The sequence below is a fragment of the Carcharodon carcharias genome, chromosome 13 (genome assembly GCF_017639515.1).
Source record: "Carcharodon carcharias isolate sCarCar2 chromosome 13, sCarCar2.pri, whole genome shotgun sequence".
Taxonomy (NCBI): Eukaryota; Metazoa; Chordata; class Chondrichthyes; order Lamniformes; family Lamnidae; genus Carcharodon; species Carcharodon carcharias.
This window is the reverse complement of record NC_054479.1, coordinates 29,115,729-29,130,716: the sequence shown is the minus strand read 5'-3', so window position 1 is coordinate 29,130,716 and position 14,988 is coordinate 29,115,729. Positions and strand designations below refer to the sequence as shown.

The window sequence follows — 14,988 nt, the reverse complement described above, 5'->3', positions numbered from 1 at the left end:
CGGTGAGGAGAGAGGAAGTGAAGGGGCAGGTGTTGCATCTTTTGCGTGGGCATGGGGTGGTGCCATAGGAGGGGGTTGAGGAGTAGGGGGTGATAGAGGAGTGGACCAGGGTGTCCCGGAGGGAGCGATCCCTACAGAATGCCGATAAGGGGGGTGAAGGGAAGATGTGTTTGGTGGTGGTATCATGCTGGAGTTGGCGGAAATGGCGGAGGATGATCCTTTGAATGCGGAGGCTGGTGGGGTGATAAGTGAGGACAAGGGGGACCCTATCATGTTTCTGGGAGGGAGGAGAAAGCGTGAGGGCGGATGCGCGGGAGATGGGCCAGACACGGTTGAGGGCCCTGTCAATGACCGTGGGTGGAAAACCTCGGTTAAGGAAGAAGGAGGACATGTCAGAGGAACTGTTTTTGAAGGTAGCATCATCGGAACAGATGCGACGGAGGCGAAGGAACTGAGAGAATGGGATGGAGTCCTTACAGGAAGCGGGGTGTGAGGAGCTGTAGTCGAGATAGCTGTGGGAGTCGGTGGGTTTGTAATGGATATTGGTGGACAGTCTATCACCAGAGATTGAGACAGAGAGGTCAAGGAAGGGAAGGGAAGTGTCAGAGATGGACCACGTGAAAATGATGGAGGGGTGGAGATTGGAAGCAAAATTAATAAATTTTTCTAAGTCCCGACGAGAGCATGAAGTGGCACCGAAGTAATCATCGATGTACCGGAGAAAGAGTTGTGGAAGGGGGCCGGAGTAGGACTGCAACAAGGAATGTTCCACATACCCCATAAAGAGACAGGCATAGCTGGGGCCCATGCGGGTACCCATAGCCACACCTTTTATTTGGAGGAAGTGAGAGGAGTTGAAGGAGAAATTGTTCAGTGTGAGAACAAGTTCAGCCAGACGGAGGAGAGTAGTGGTGGATGGGGATTGTTCGGGCCTCTGTTCGAGGAAGAAGCTAAGGGCCCTCAGACCATCCTGGTGGGGGATGGAGGTGTAGAGGGATTGGACGTCCATGGTGAAGAGGAAGCGGTTGGGGCCAGGGAACTGGAAATTGTTGATGTGACGTAAGGTGTCAGAGGAATCACGGATGTAGGTGGGAAGGGACTGGACAAGGGGAGAGAGAAGGGAGTCAAGATAACGAGAAATGAGTTCTGTGGGGCAGGAGCAAGCTGAGACGATTGGTCTACCGGGGCAGTTCTGTTCGTGGATTTTGGGTAGGAGATAGAAGCGGGCCGTCTGAGGTTGGGCGACTATCAGGTTGGAAGCTGTGGGAGGGAGATCCCCAGAGGAGATGAGGTCAGTGACAGTCCTGGAAACAATGGCTTGATGTTCAGTGGTGGGGTCATGGTCCAGGGAGAGGTAGGAGGAAGTGTCTGCGAGTTAACTTAGTCTACTGCATTCGTTGCTCCCAATGTGGTCTCCTCTACATTGGAGAGACCAAACGTAAACTGGGCGACCGCTTTGCAGAACACCTGCGGTCTGTCCGCAAGAATGACCCAAACTTCCCTGTCGCTTGCCATTTTAACACTCCACCCTGCTCTCTTGCCCACATGTCTGTCCTTGGCTTGCTGCATTGTTCCAGTGAAGCCCAACGCAAACTGGAGGAACAACACCTCATCTTCCGACTAGGGACTTTACAGCCTTCCGGACTGAATATTGAATTCAACAACTTTAGGTCGTGAGCTCCCTCCCCCATCCCCACCCCCTTTCTGTTTCCCCCTTCCTTTTTTTTTCCAATGAATTATAAAGATTTTCCTTTTCCCACCTATTTCCATTATAAAAAAAACCCCACTAGAGCTATACCTTGAGTGCCCTACCATCCATTCTTAATTAGCACATTCGTTTAGATAATATCACCAACTTTAACTTTAACACCTATGTGTTCTATTGTACTATTGTCGTTGACATCTTTTGATGATCTGCTTCTATCACTGCTTGTTTGTCCCTACAACCACAGCCCCCCCTCCACCTCTCTGTCTCTCTATCTCTCCGCCCCCCCACACACACACCTTAAACCAGCTTATATTTCAACTCTTTCTTGGACTCGAACTCAAGTTCTGTCGAAGGGTCATGAGGACTCAAAACGTCAACTCTTTTCTTCTCCGCCGATGCTGCCAGACCTGCTGAGTTTTTCCAGGTAATTCTGTTTTTGTTTTATCCCTAATTTTATATTCCATTGCCCTTGCAAACTTTCCATTTGCCTTCCTAATTACTTGCTGTTCCTGTATACTAACTTCTGTGATTCATGTACCAGGGTATCTAGATACCTGTGTACCTCAGAATTCTGCAATCTCTGCCCATTTAAATAATATGCTACTTTTCTATACTTCCTGCCAAAGTGGACAAGTTCGCATTTTCCCACATTATACTTCTTTTGCCAAATTTTTGCCCACTCACTTATCTATGTCCCTTTGCAGACTCCTTATGACCTCTTCACAACTTACTGTCCTACCTATCTTTGTGTCATCAGCAAATTTAGCAACCATGCATTTGATCTGTTCATCCAAGTGATTGATGTAAATAGTTGAGAGCCCAGCATTGACCCCTGTGGCACTCCACTCATCACGTTGCCAACCCAAAAAAGACCCATTTATTCCTATTTTCTGCTTCCTGTTGGCTAAATAATCCTCTATCCCTGCTAATATATGAACCTGTATGCCATGAGCTCTTATTTTGTGTAATAACCTTTGATGTGCCACTTCGTCAGATGTCTTCTGGAGATCTAAGTACAGTACATCTACAGGTTCCCCTTTATCCATATTGCTAGTTACTTCCTCAGATAACTCCCAATAAATCAGTCAAACATGATTTCACTTTTACAAACTATGTTGACTCTGTTTTCTAAGTGCCCTGCTGTAACCTTCTTAATAATGGATTCCAGCAATTTCTCTGCAACAGATGTTAAGCTAACTGGCCTGTAATTTCCTGCTTTCTGTCTCCTTCCTTTCTTGAATAGAGGAGTCGCATTCACTATTTTCCAATCTGATGGGACCATTCCAGAATCTAGAGAATTTTGGAAAATTAAAACCAATGCATCTACTATTTCAGCAACCACCACTTTAAGATCCTAAGATGAGGTCCATCAGAACCTGGGGACTTGTCAGCTTTTAGTTCTAATAATTTTCTCAGTACCTTTCCCTAGTGATTCTAATTGTTTTAAGTTCCTCCCTCCATTTCACCTCCTGATTCATTATTATTTATGGGATGTTATTTGTATCCTCTACAGTAAAGACAGGCACAAAATATCTGTTCAACTTTATTTTTAATTCATTCACGGGATGTGGGCTTTTTGGCTGGGCCAGCATTTATTGCCCAATACTAGTTGCCCTTGAGAAGGTAGTGGTGAACTGCTTCTTGAACCGCTGCCATCCATGTGGTGCAGGTACACTCATAGTGCTATTAGGATTTTGACCCAGCGACAGTGAAGGAACGGCAATACAATTCCATATCAGGATGGTGAGTGACTTGGAGGGGAACCTCCAGGTGGTGGTGTTCCCATCTATCTGCTGCCCTTGTCCTTCTAAATGGTAGTGGCTGTGGGTTTGGAAGGTGCTGTCGAAGGATCCTTGGTGAATTCCTGCAGTGCACCTTGTAGATGGTACACACTGCTGCTACTGTGCGTCAGCGGTGGAGGGAGTGAATGTTTGTGGATGTTGTGCCAATCAAGCGGGCTGCTGTGTCCTGGATGGTATCAAGCTTCTTGAGTATTGTGGGTGCTACACTCATCCAGGCAAGTGGGGAGTATTCCATCACACTCCTGACTTGTGCCTTGTAGGGGGTGGACAGGCTTTGGGGAGTCAAGAGGTGAGTTACTCTTTGCACAATTCCCAGCCTCTGACCTATTTTTGGTGCTGCGGTATTTATGTGGCTGGTCCAGTTTAGTTTCTGGCCAATGGTAACCCCCCCCCAGGATGTTGATAGTGGGTGATTCAGTGATGGTAATACCATAGAATGTCGAGGGTCGATGGTTAGATTCTCTCTTGTTGGAGATGGTCATTGCCTAACACTTGTGTGGCTCAAATGTTGCCGTTCATCTGCCGTTTCCTTATTTTCCACTATTAATTCCCCATTCTCACTCTAGAGGACCAGCACTAACTTTACTTGCCCTTTGCCTTTTTAAATACTTGTAGAAACTCTTACTATTTGTTTTTAGATTTCTAGCTACCATTCTCTCTCACTTCAATTTCTCCCTTCTTAATAATTGTTTAGTCATTCTTTACTGTTTATATTCTGTCCAACCTTCTGACTTGCCACTCATCTTTGCAGAAGTGTAGAATTGCACTTTTTCTTTCAATTTGATATTATCTTTAACTTTTTTAGTTAACCACAGATGGTGTGTCCCTCCTTTAGAGCCCTTTCTCACTGGGATGTATCTTTTCTGAGTATTCTGAAATATCTTCTTAAATGTCTGCTGCTGCATCTCTACTGACCTATCCCTTAACCTAATTTCCCAATTCAGTTTAGCCAGCTCTGTTTCCATGCCTTCATAATTGCCCTTATTTAAGTTTAAAATGCTAGTCTTAGATCCATTCTTCTCTCCATCAAATTGAATGTAGTATCATATGTTATACAACATACACAGTATCCTTCATCTCACCATGAGCAATACCATGGGCGACTTGCCAATATGGAATAGAAAAACTATGTATATGCACATTCCTGTATGACACCTGAGGTGAGCTAATTCTGACGAAGAAAGAACGTGCATTATGTATTGCACCCTCGGATGCAGAGGTGCTACTACTGACCCAAGGATAACCCCTTTTGATTTGCAAAGACTGTCAAAAACTCATACATGATTGATTCATATCCAGTTACCCTAGCTCAATGCATATTTCTTCTTTCTGACTGATATTGGCATTTCTGCCTGATTGATATACATACCTGTTCATTCTGATTTGCTCATGTATAACTTTTTTGGTCCCAGTTTTTCTTCCTCCAGGCTCCTGGTTGCAACTCACAGTAAGGTTTCTAATAAAATTAGCATACTAAATTATCCATTTCAGTGTTGTGGTTAGACCTGGCTATAAAATAGCTTTTTGTGCTTTGACCACTTTCATTAAGGGTTTTACTTGGAGGCATCCATCCACCTTTCTCAAAAGTTTGAGCTTGTAGTCGAAGTTGCCAGTGGCAGCAGTGTAAACTGGAATTGTCTGAAATGTTAATTGATTATACAGAGGTAGGGTTGTTAGGTGTAATCTGAGACAATTTGTACTAGATGATGTCTTGGCCAGAATTTTGAGTTCGGCGGGCCCAGGAGTGGGCGGGAAATGGCCCGTGATCGGCCCCTGACCGTGATTTCACACTAGTGGGCCATTGGCTGCTGGGTCCAATGGCGACCAGGCGGCTGGTTTAAAACCGGCATAGTCAGGCCCTGGAAGGCTGCCGGCGAGGAAGACATTTTTGGTGTTGTCAGCCGGAAATTAAAAATTATGGATTCCAATGCGCCTGCAGATGCCAGGTGGGAGAGCAGGCCGGGTGGACACTTGGGCCCCCACCCCAGTTTTCTGATGAGTGCCTCACGGTCCTCCTGGAGGAGGTGGCTGCCAGGAGGGACACCCCTGTCCCCAGGGATGGAAGGAAGAGGCCACTGCATCTTATGAAAAAGCTTGGGAGGAGGTGGCATAGCTGGTCAACAGCCGTGATGTTGAGCGGCGCACCTAGGTCCAGTGTTGCAAGAGGTTTAACGACCTCCTGCACTCAGGAAGGTGGAGTATGTGTTGGCATGGATCAGTGTGTTGAGGTGTTAAGGGCTGGCCGTCCTCCGTGGAGCTCAGGGATGTTAGAGTCTGAGCGCCAATTTCAATGACACTGGAGCTGGCCAAGGGGTTGAGCCCTGGCTGCTTGGACTGAGTGCCTGGAGGCTCAAGGGCCACGACTCGAATGTGCCCTGCAAGGTGTTCCTCAGGTGGGGTTGGCCAGGCTGCTGCAATGGCGCTGCAGGTAGAGAGTGGACTAACCAACCTTCTACCCTTTCAGGAGAAGATGGCCAATAACCATATTGAAAGGCGGAGGCCCCTCTAACCTCCTAACCCTAACCAGATATAAGCAGGATGCCTCGGAGCTGGAGAGACACCTCGGTCAACCGACTGCAGAGAGGCCGGAATGTCAGACAAAGTTAAGAGTGCAGTGTACTGAGGTGGGAGTTTCGGATGGTGCAAACATTCTTGTGTAGTCTCCTCATTGATGGGAGCCTCAAAATTGGGCACCCCATTGATCATTGAGGGACGATGGCACCATGATGCAGATCTCCATGATCTGACCAGGGTGCCTGGCATGCACAGTGATAGTGTGATGACTTAAACTAATGACATGTCATTGTTCTCCCTTAGGCTTGCCACCACGCACCCAATCGCAGGACCCCAAAGACACACCCCTGATGCCAGAGGAACGCCAGGCTCCGAATGCACCTGTGTCACACCCGCTCTCTGAACCAGGCCCCAGCACAGATACCAGCACCTCGGTGGGCATTAGGTCTTCGGTTAGAATGTCAGTGCACAGCGGTGAGGGTACTTCACACTTGCTTGAGGTGCAGGCGGAGGCAGAGTGTGCCCAGGGTGCCAGTAGTTGGAGGCAGATGATAAGCCTCTGGAGTCATCCATATGTCCGGTGAGATGCGCGGGAGGATCTGGCAGAGATTCATGAGGGTATGCCTGCCATGGCCTCTGTAATGGAGGAGTCCATGGGGAGCACCAGCACTGTGTTGACCTTCATGGCCATGCACTGCCTCCTCCATTGAGAGACTGGCGACTCTGGTGGAGAGGCAGCTCCAGGAATAGAATCAGGGGTTCCTGGGGTTGCGCTCAAACCTGCAAGCCCTCACACAGGCACTGATCTCAGGCGGTCAGTGTCCGTGTGGAAGATGGATGAGGCACCCAGTATCCCAGCGAGGTGCCCTTCCATCAATAGTGAGCAGGGAGGTCCAGTGCGACCTTGTGCTGGCGCACGAGCTGCCTGTTGTCTCTGCGGGCTCCTCTCAGGGCGCACTGGATGACAGCAGCAGCTCCTCCGACCCTCTGCCAGTGACCATGGCATCTGATGAGGCTGCGACGACTGGGGAGATACCAGCCGAGGCACTGGCCACTCCCTCCCAGGCGGGGCCAGCACAGGCTCTGCTGGCCAACGGATGACTGCCAAGGCCAACAGGACAGCAAAGCCAGCAGGCTGTCTCCAATGCTAGTGCCAGCGACGGGGGAGCACCAGGATGTAGCACTCGCAAACCATGAGCGCAAGAGGGACTGGTCACGGGTGATCTTCAGTTGTGCAATGTTTTGTTTATCTTTACTGGCTTTGGAATGAAAACTAGAGAAGTTTCTGTTAATTTGTTTTGACTGTCAACAAGAGGAAAATTTTCTTTTGTCGTAATGGCCTAGGTATGCATAATCTTTTTTACTTAATGTGGTGCAGGTTACGCCAGTATGTAATGCTGAATATGGGTGGCTCGAAACTTTATTGTTCAGGCACTGAGTGGACTTTGGGGTCAAAGAAAAAGGCCATTTCAAACATCTGGGATGGAGCGGCAGCCCTGGCATGAGATGGGAGCGGTAATTTGGAAGCCCAGCTGAAGGAGTGTTGGATCAAGGCATCGCTGGTATCCCTGCCTCCCTGGTGGTTAGAGAGGTCTGTTTTCATGTCCTCAGTGTTCTCCTCACCGTGCTCCTCTTCTGATTCTCTAATGGATTCATCATCTGTGTCCTGTGCAGCTGCGTCAACATCATCTTCCTCCATTGGGTCCCCCCTTGCCTGTGCCAGATTGTGGAGAACATAGCATGCGACCACTATCAGTGACACCCACTCTGGAGGGTATTGTAGTACTCCCCCTGAATGGCCCAGGCATCGGACGCGAGTCTTCAGAAGACCTATGGTCCTCTGTATCACTGCCCTTGTGGAGGCATGACTCCTGTTATACCACTGCTCTGCCTCTGTTCTTGGGTGGTGGAGAGGTGTCATAAGCCACCTTTTCACCCAACGGACAGCCCTTGTCACCCAGCAGCCACCCATCCAGTTGGGCTGGAGCACTGAAGGCCCTCGGCACCTGGGAGTGTTTCAGGATGTTCATGTCATGGGAGCTGCCATGTTACCTTGCACGGACTTGCAGAATTTGCATCCTGTGGTCACATACTATCTGCTCGTCCATGGAGTGGAATCCCTTCCTGTTGATGAAATCATGCAGCTGACCCACTGGCCATGTGTGCAGTCGATGGCACCCTAGATGCGGGAGAACCCAGCAATCGTTGCAAAACCTCTGGCTTGCTCAGCCTGGCCTGCCTTGTCTGTACGAAAATGAATGAAAATCAATACCAGCCTGAACAGAGCTTCTGTCACCACCTTGATGCAACAATGGAGAGCTGATTAGGAGACTCCACAAGCACCACCCCCGGCCGACCCATAGAAAGAACCGGAGGCATGGAAGTTGAGGGCCACTGTGATCTTCAGAATCACTGGCATGGGGTGTCCACCCACAGTTGGGGGTGATCTGAGGCCCGATCCTCTGACAGATGGAGGCCACTGTCTCCCTTGAGAGGCGGAGCCTCCTTTGGCATTGCACCTCGGACATATTGAGGTAGCTGCATCACTGCCTGTAAATCCTGGCAGCAGGATAGTGCCGACTTCCTGTTGGCCCTGTGCCCCCTGTGCCTGTGCCTCTCCTCCCACAGGTCGCTCCCCTGGAAGCTACATTGGGACACCTGGCTTCTTCTCCCTTCTGCCCCTCTCTTACTCCACAGAATATGTGTCTCCAGCAGAGACCACAATCCCCATTACCAGGCTTACAGAAGGCTGTCTGATACCTGGAAGGGTCCACATGGTCTGAATTCTTCGGGGTCTTTGGAGACACCAAGGAATCCTGAAATGAAGCCTGGAAATGCTAACAATGAAGCCCCGAACAGAGATGAAACTGCCATATACCAATAAGTCACCAGCAGCAAACTATCTACCAAACTCCTCATTATTCACACTGGCAATGCTGCCGACCCTTTTTATCCCGCTCGTGGGTGAGGTTTTTGAAATTGTTGGCTGGCTACCTGCCCGTTTTGCCCATGCGACAAACATGAAATCATATGGGCAGTGAAAAATTGGCATCAATTAACTTTTTAATGGCCTTAACTGGCCTCTTAATTAATGGTGGGCGCGGCTCTGGCACCTGTGCATGCCTGTTGAGCGAAATATCGTGTGAGTGCGCGATAATGTCGGGATGCTCACCCGATGTCATCGCACACTATTTTACACTCGAGCTTGTCGGGCGCACATCAGCATGCCGAGTGAAAAATTCTGCCTCTTGTGACACTTGATGGCCTAGAGCAGTGTTCTATTCCTTTAGTGCAGCCTGGGCTTAGCTAGATGCTGGGGGTAGCTTCTTTGCACAGGACAGTAACTTTGATTTACAGCTTATTGGACTGAAACCCCATTCCACAGACTTAAGTGGGAAGGGCAGTTAATAGAGAAGAGCTTCTCTCTGTCCATCTCCTAGACATAAAAGTGATTTGTGAATTTAGTAGCCATTAGCAAAATGGCACCTTGTATTTTAAAAATCGAAACCAGTTTCTCTTCAAAAGTTACGCTATAGAAGGCGACCCAGTGTGGTTTACCTGAGACAATACTGCTGTGAAAGAATCATTTACTAATTGATGTTAACAGAGTGTTATAATCCTTGGCTAGATCCTAGGTTGTGGGAGACATCTGGTTAGGGGCCAATAATGTTTAAAGGAGACAAAGTTTGAGATTTAAGACACCGCTGATAAAATAAAGCCACAAGATTCTATGGATTTTGAACAAACAAGTATAAACTTTACTATACCAGGTCGGAAAGATAAAACAATGTCTATCTTATGCTCTAACATCCAGGGTAAGTATGAGGTACAGAATACATGCCAAGTGTGACCAAAACAGATTCCATGGATTTCTCAACAACCCACTCAGACGTTACTCACACTGAATCAACCAACCTCACTGAAACTTCATCTCCCTCATGAGGGTTTCCAATCTTCACCTTTGAAAATCTTGCCTTGGAATTCTCTCCAAAAGTCACTCCAACTCACACAGCTTCAACTGATGATTCACCTCAAAGGGTTTCAGTCACGCCTTTGGAGATTAGGTTCCCCTGGATTTCTGAGTAAATTCAAGCATCAACTTACAAACACAATTTTAAATCTTTGGCCATTTGAAGCAAAACACCACAGCTACAAAGGTTTACCTTTGCCCCAACAGCCCACAGCACAACACCGACCTTTGGCTGCCTTCACAGATCTTCAGGGCTTTTCTTAAGCCTTCTTCAACTATCCGGGCTTCTGCTGAGCTCACTTCACATAAATTCTGCTCCCTGCAACTCTTTCTTTAAATGGAGACTCTTTTTCTCCTTTACTTAACTCAACGGGGACCTGTTCCAGTCTTGTGTCTCTTGTTTCTTACCTCTGGGACATTTGTTGGCTGACTGACTTAAAACTGACTCCCAAAGAAGTGCTATTCACTGACCCTTGAACTGATCTGGTGACCGATCACAGCACTCCAAGAGGGTTCTGGCCTTGTTACTAGGCAGGAACAAATGTAACAAGCATGCAACATCCTGTACCTTTAAATCTTACAATTTCCACAGTATACAAGCTTACAGAGCAGACAGAGACGCAGAATGAATGGATTTCATAACAAGAGGTTTTGGGGTACTCTGCATTTGCCTTGATGGTTGCAGCCATAATGATGCTCAAGAAAGTCAACACCATCTAGAGCAGAGAATTTCACATGATTGTTGGTGAGCCAATGGATTCAATATTTACCCTCTCCATCCGTGCAGCACTATGGCTAAGTATGTCTTATCTATAGGCTACATAACAGCAATGTACCAAAACTATTTCAGTGGCACCTTCTAACCCATGGACTGTGCTACCAACAAGGACGTGAGCAGCCAGGTCATGTGAATGTCACCGCTTCCAAATTCCCCCACACAAGTCACGCAGCAGACTTACACAGACGTTGGTTCTATTTGTTCATTGCTGAACCAGTATGCTGGAATTCCCTATCTAACATCAGTTGTAAGGATATTATCACTGCCAGGACTGCAGTGGTGCAAGGAGAAGGCCCACATCCATGCACCTCAGGGCAACTAAGAATGGGCAGTGAAAGTGGCCTCTTAGGATCATCCACATCCCAAGAACAATTTAATAAAAAACTGTCTTATTAATTAGAATGAGTAGAATTATAATTAAGCAGAATGAATAGAACCTGCAAGGGGAAATATTCAAACAAATATTTGAAGATTTCTGTGCTTTTGTTCAAAACTATAGTTTTAGTCTGTTGATTTCTTACATTTCTTTAATAGCACAGAAATGGAATTGTTTTTTGAAGTGTTAGTAAACATCCCAGATGAGTTCTTAATTGTGGTGCTGATAATGTATTAATTCCTGTAATTGGAAAGGTTATTAGCTTCTGTGATTGCTGAAGCATTTGCATTGCTCTTGTGTGGTATCTTTGACTCTGCAGCAAATTAGTTCAAACTGGTTCCCTAGATTTGATTTCAATTGATGCATCTTTTAGTTAATGTGTTGAAGTCCTGAAAGCATTTAATGGAGCCAGCATTTGGTGCTAAAATAAGAATGAGTTTAATATGTATGCCATTATTAGTATGTAACTCATCCAGCAATTGTGTTAAGGAAACACTACCCTGTATCCAGGCTTGGGCTGACAAGTCGCAAGTTACATTCGCGCCACATAAGTGCCAGGCAATGACCATTCCAACAAGAGAGAATCCAACCATCGACCCTTGACGTTCAATAGCATTACCATCACTGAATCCCCCACTATCAACATCCTGGGGGGTTACCATTGACCAGAAATTGAACTGGACTAGCTATATCAATACTTTGGCTACAGCAACAGGTCAAAGGCTAAGAATCCTGCAACAAGTAACTCACCTGACTCCCCAAAGCCTGTCCACCATCTACAAGGCACAAGTCAGGAGTGTGATGGATTACTCTCCACTTGCCTGGATGAGTGCAGCTCCCTTAACACTCAAGAAGCTTGACACCGTCCAGGACGAAGCAGCCCACTTGATTGGCACCACATCCACAAACATTCGCTCCCTCCAGCACCAATGCATAGAAGCAGCAGTGTGCAGCATCTACAAGATGCACTGCAGAAATTCACCAACACTCCTTAGATAGCGCCTTCCAAACCTATGAGCACTGCCATCTAGAAGGACAAGGGCAGCAGATAGATGGGAATACAAGTCTATATATTTTGATTAGGGATTAAGTACATGATTGGATTTAAATATCTTGAATGACCATAAATGGGAAGACTTTTTTTTATATAGTGAGCTCTATAATAGATATTTAGAATTACATTTCTTTGCTGCATTGCTCCTGATGTCTGCCCATGATGGATACTGGGTGAGTTGGCATGGAGGGTGTAAGGACAAAAGGGTGGGGGGGGTCATGAGTTTGCACTAAGTTGGCATAGGGGTTACAAAGGGTCATGGGTGGGTGGGGATCATGAGTTTTTGCTAAGTGGGTATAGAGGCTATAAGGGGCCATGGGTTGACATGGAGGGTATGACGGACAATGGATGTATGGGCATGGGTGGGTGAGGGCTAGAGGGCTTAATGTTTAAGAAAGCAACTGGGACCAAGTCCCAGAGAACCGAAAGCAGGCTTTTTAAACACTTGATAGCCCATGTGGCTGCCTCTGACCCAGGGTGGTGGGCGCAACTCCATCTTGCACCCAACGCCATCATCCCCCACTCCTCCACCTGCCCCCGTTCCACTGATCGTGGATCCTGTTACTTTGGGCACTTTTTCCTGAGACTGCTGCAGTGAGCCAGGAAGTTTCCCAACTCCCACTACCCAAATTGAGAGTGGAAAACCAGGCCATTGACTCTGATATGGAACAATTGAAACTGCTAAGTCTCAGTACTGGAAGTAATGAATTGTTCTTGGTGATTTTTTAAAAAATGCCTTACTTTTCCTTTTTGTCTCTCATTGCCCCCCTCTTAGTACAATCTTTCTTTCCCTCTCTCTGTATCTCTGTCTATACCTGATTTGACTTTCTTTCTCTGTTGTTCCTTTTCTTTCACAAACTTTTAATCTCATTAGTTAAGGAGATTGTCTGTTGGTCCTAGCCCCATTGAGCTCACTGCACTGTTATCAGCTTGCACTTACAGAAAATTGCAGCACAACAATTTTCACACTGAAGGGTAGATGGAAAAAGTCACAAGATGCCCCACCGTAGCAAAATGTGGGCCAAGATTTGCTTTTAGACCTAATTGAAAATTCAATCCGTGCCGGGAAAGGAATCGGATTGCCTAGGACAACTGAAAGTAGATGTGGAACTATGTGATGTGAATTTAAAATATGCTGTTAGGGATCGATCCTGACTACATTTGATACGTGTGCTTTAGCATTATACATTAGTGCTTTATTATTTCTTAGGTGCTGCAGTGGCTGCAGGATAACAACGTTGTTGGTTACCACTGCTACATGTTGTCCATCCGCCACCCCCCCCCCCCCCCCCCCCCCCCACAAACCCCCACACCCTGCTTTTTTTGTATAAAAATGAGAACTGAAAATATGCCTTGGAAAAACATTAGCAAAAGAATGATTAAAAATCTTGTTAAAACCGCAATATTTGGTTCTATGAAGTCAATCTAATCTTGTGTTTTTAAAAATTCATTTTGAAAGATTGCTGTTTTTTCTTTTAGAGGATCTTGACAAAATGATTCTTATCCTCTTTGGCATTTATGTCGGTGGTGCTGCTTGTTCGTTTATCCGCGCCTACTTTTTTGTTCTTGCGGGACATAGGCTGGTGGCCAGACTGCGCAAAAGGCTTTTTGGCAGCATTATAATGCAAGAAATCGCATTCTTCGATGAGAACAGGTGGGTGCCATGGACTTGCAGTATGATGAGTCCTGTAATTGTGATAAAACAAAGGCTATAAATGTCGAGGCTTATAAAAAAGACTTGTCTCTTAGAATTTAAGCTGTATAATTAAAAGGTGATGATGGATTTTAATGGGAATTATGTTTCTTCCTAGAATTATTGAACTTGTTCTTTTACTTGAAAATTGATTCCTGGACGTATTTTCAGAAGTTGATCTTGTATTGAATGTAAATGCAAACATCATGGAAAGAATCCCAAGTTCGTCATTTCGTTTTTTTTTTGTTTGTTTTTTTTTCCCCTCTACTCAACTTTTCAGGAATGGATGGTTGGATGGAGAGAGCTCCGGACTTCTCCTCAGTTGCTGTTTATGTTGCAGCAGGACATACACACATCAGGCAGGAAACCCCCACTTAGAAGTTAAATGCCAATAATGCGCAGAATTGGAATCTGTACTGTGGTGCTTGAGTTATTGATAAACAGTAATTTTACTATGTCTGTTGTTTTAATGTGTTCTGTGCGCACTTATGGTGGTAAGGATATGCAAAGATGTTGATAGTGAAATATTCTATGATTATTGAAACAAAGATCCTAATTCATTATAGATTCAAATTCCTAGTTAATAATATTTCAATGAAGTTTCACTAGCCTTGACGGAACACATTTTCAACCATTACACGTTAGTTGCTTAACTATTTAAATCTGAGTCAAAAGTTTGGTTGCATTGTTAAGACAGCGAATAGTTTTTTGATAAAATACGACAGACTAATTCTGTTAAATATCCATGTAGTCATGATCCTATAACAATACAATCAACAATTGAAATTTTCATCAGTTTATAATGAGATGATTGCCTGTAACTTTAGGATATTGACAATTGTGGGAGCAACGTTCCATATTTTCTCTAATTTTGTTCTTGTTACATAGAAGCATAGAAAATAGGAGCAGGAGTAGGTCATTTGGCTGTTCGAGCCTGCTCCGCCAGTCAATACGATCATGTCTGATCCTCTCTTTCAATGCCATATTGCTGCGCTCTCCCCATACCCTTTGGCGCCTTTAGAGTCCAGAAATTTCTCTATTTCCATCTTATATATATTCAGTGACTTGGCCTCCACAGTCTTTTGTGGTAGAG

General features: G+C 45.9%; 1 protein-coding gene across 1 annotated transcript in view; it reads left to right on the top strand.

The window, feature by feature from the left end:
* Positions 1-14,988, top strand: part of LOC121286224 (ABC transporter B family member 1-like) — a 196,929-nt gene that overhangs the window by 33,933 nt on the left and 148,008 nt on the right. The window contains exon 7 of the mRNA XM_041203246.1: positions 13,682-13,856. Coding sequence (XP_041059180.1) covers positions 13,682-13,856 — 175 coding nt within the window. The remainder of the gene's footprint in view (positions 1-13,681; positions 13,857-14,988) is intronic.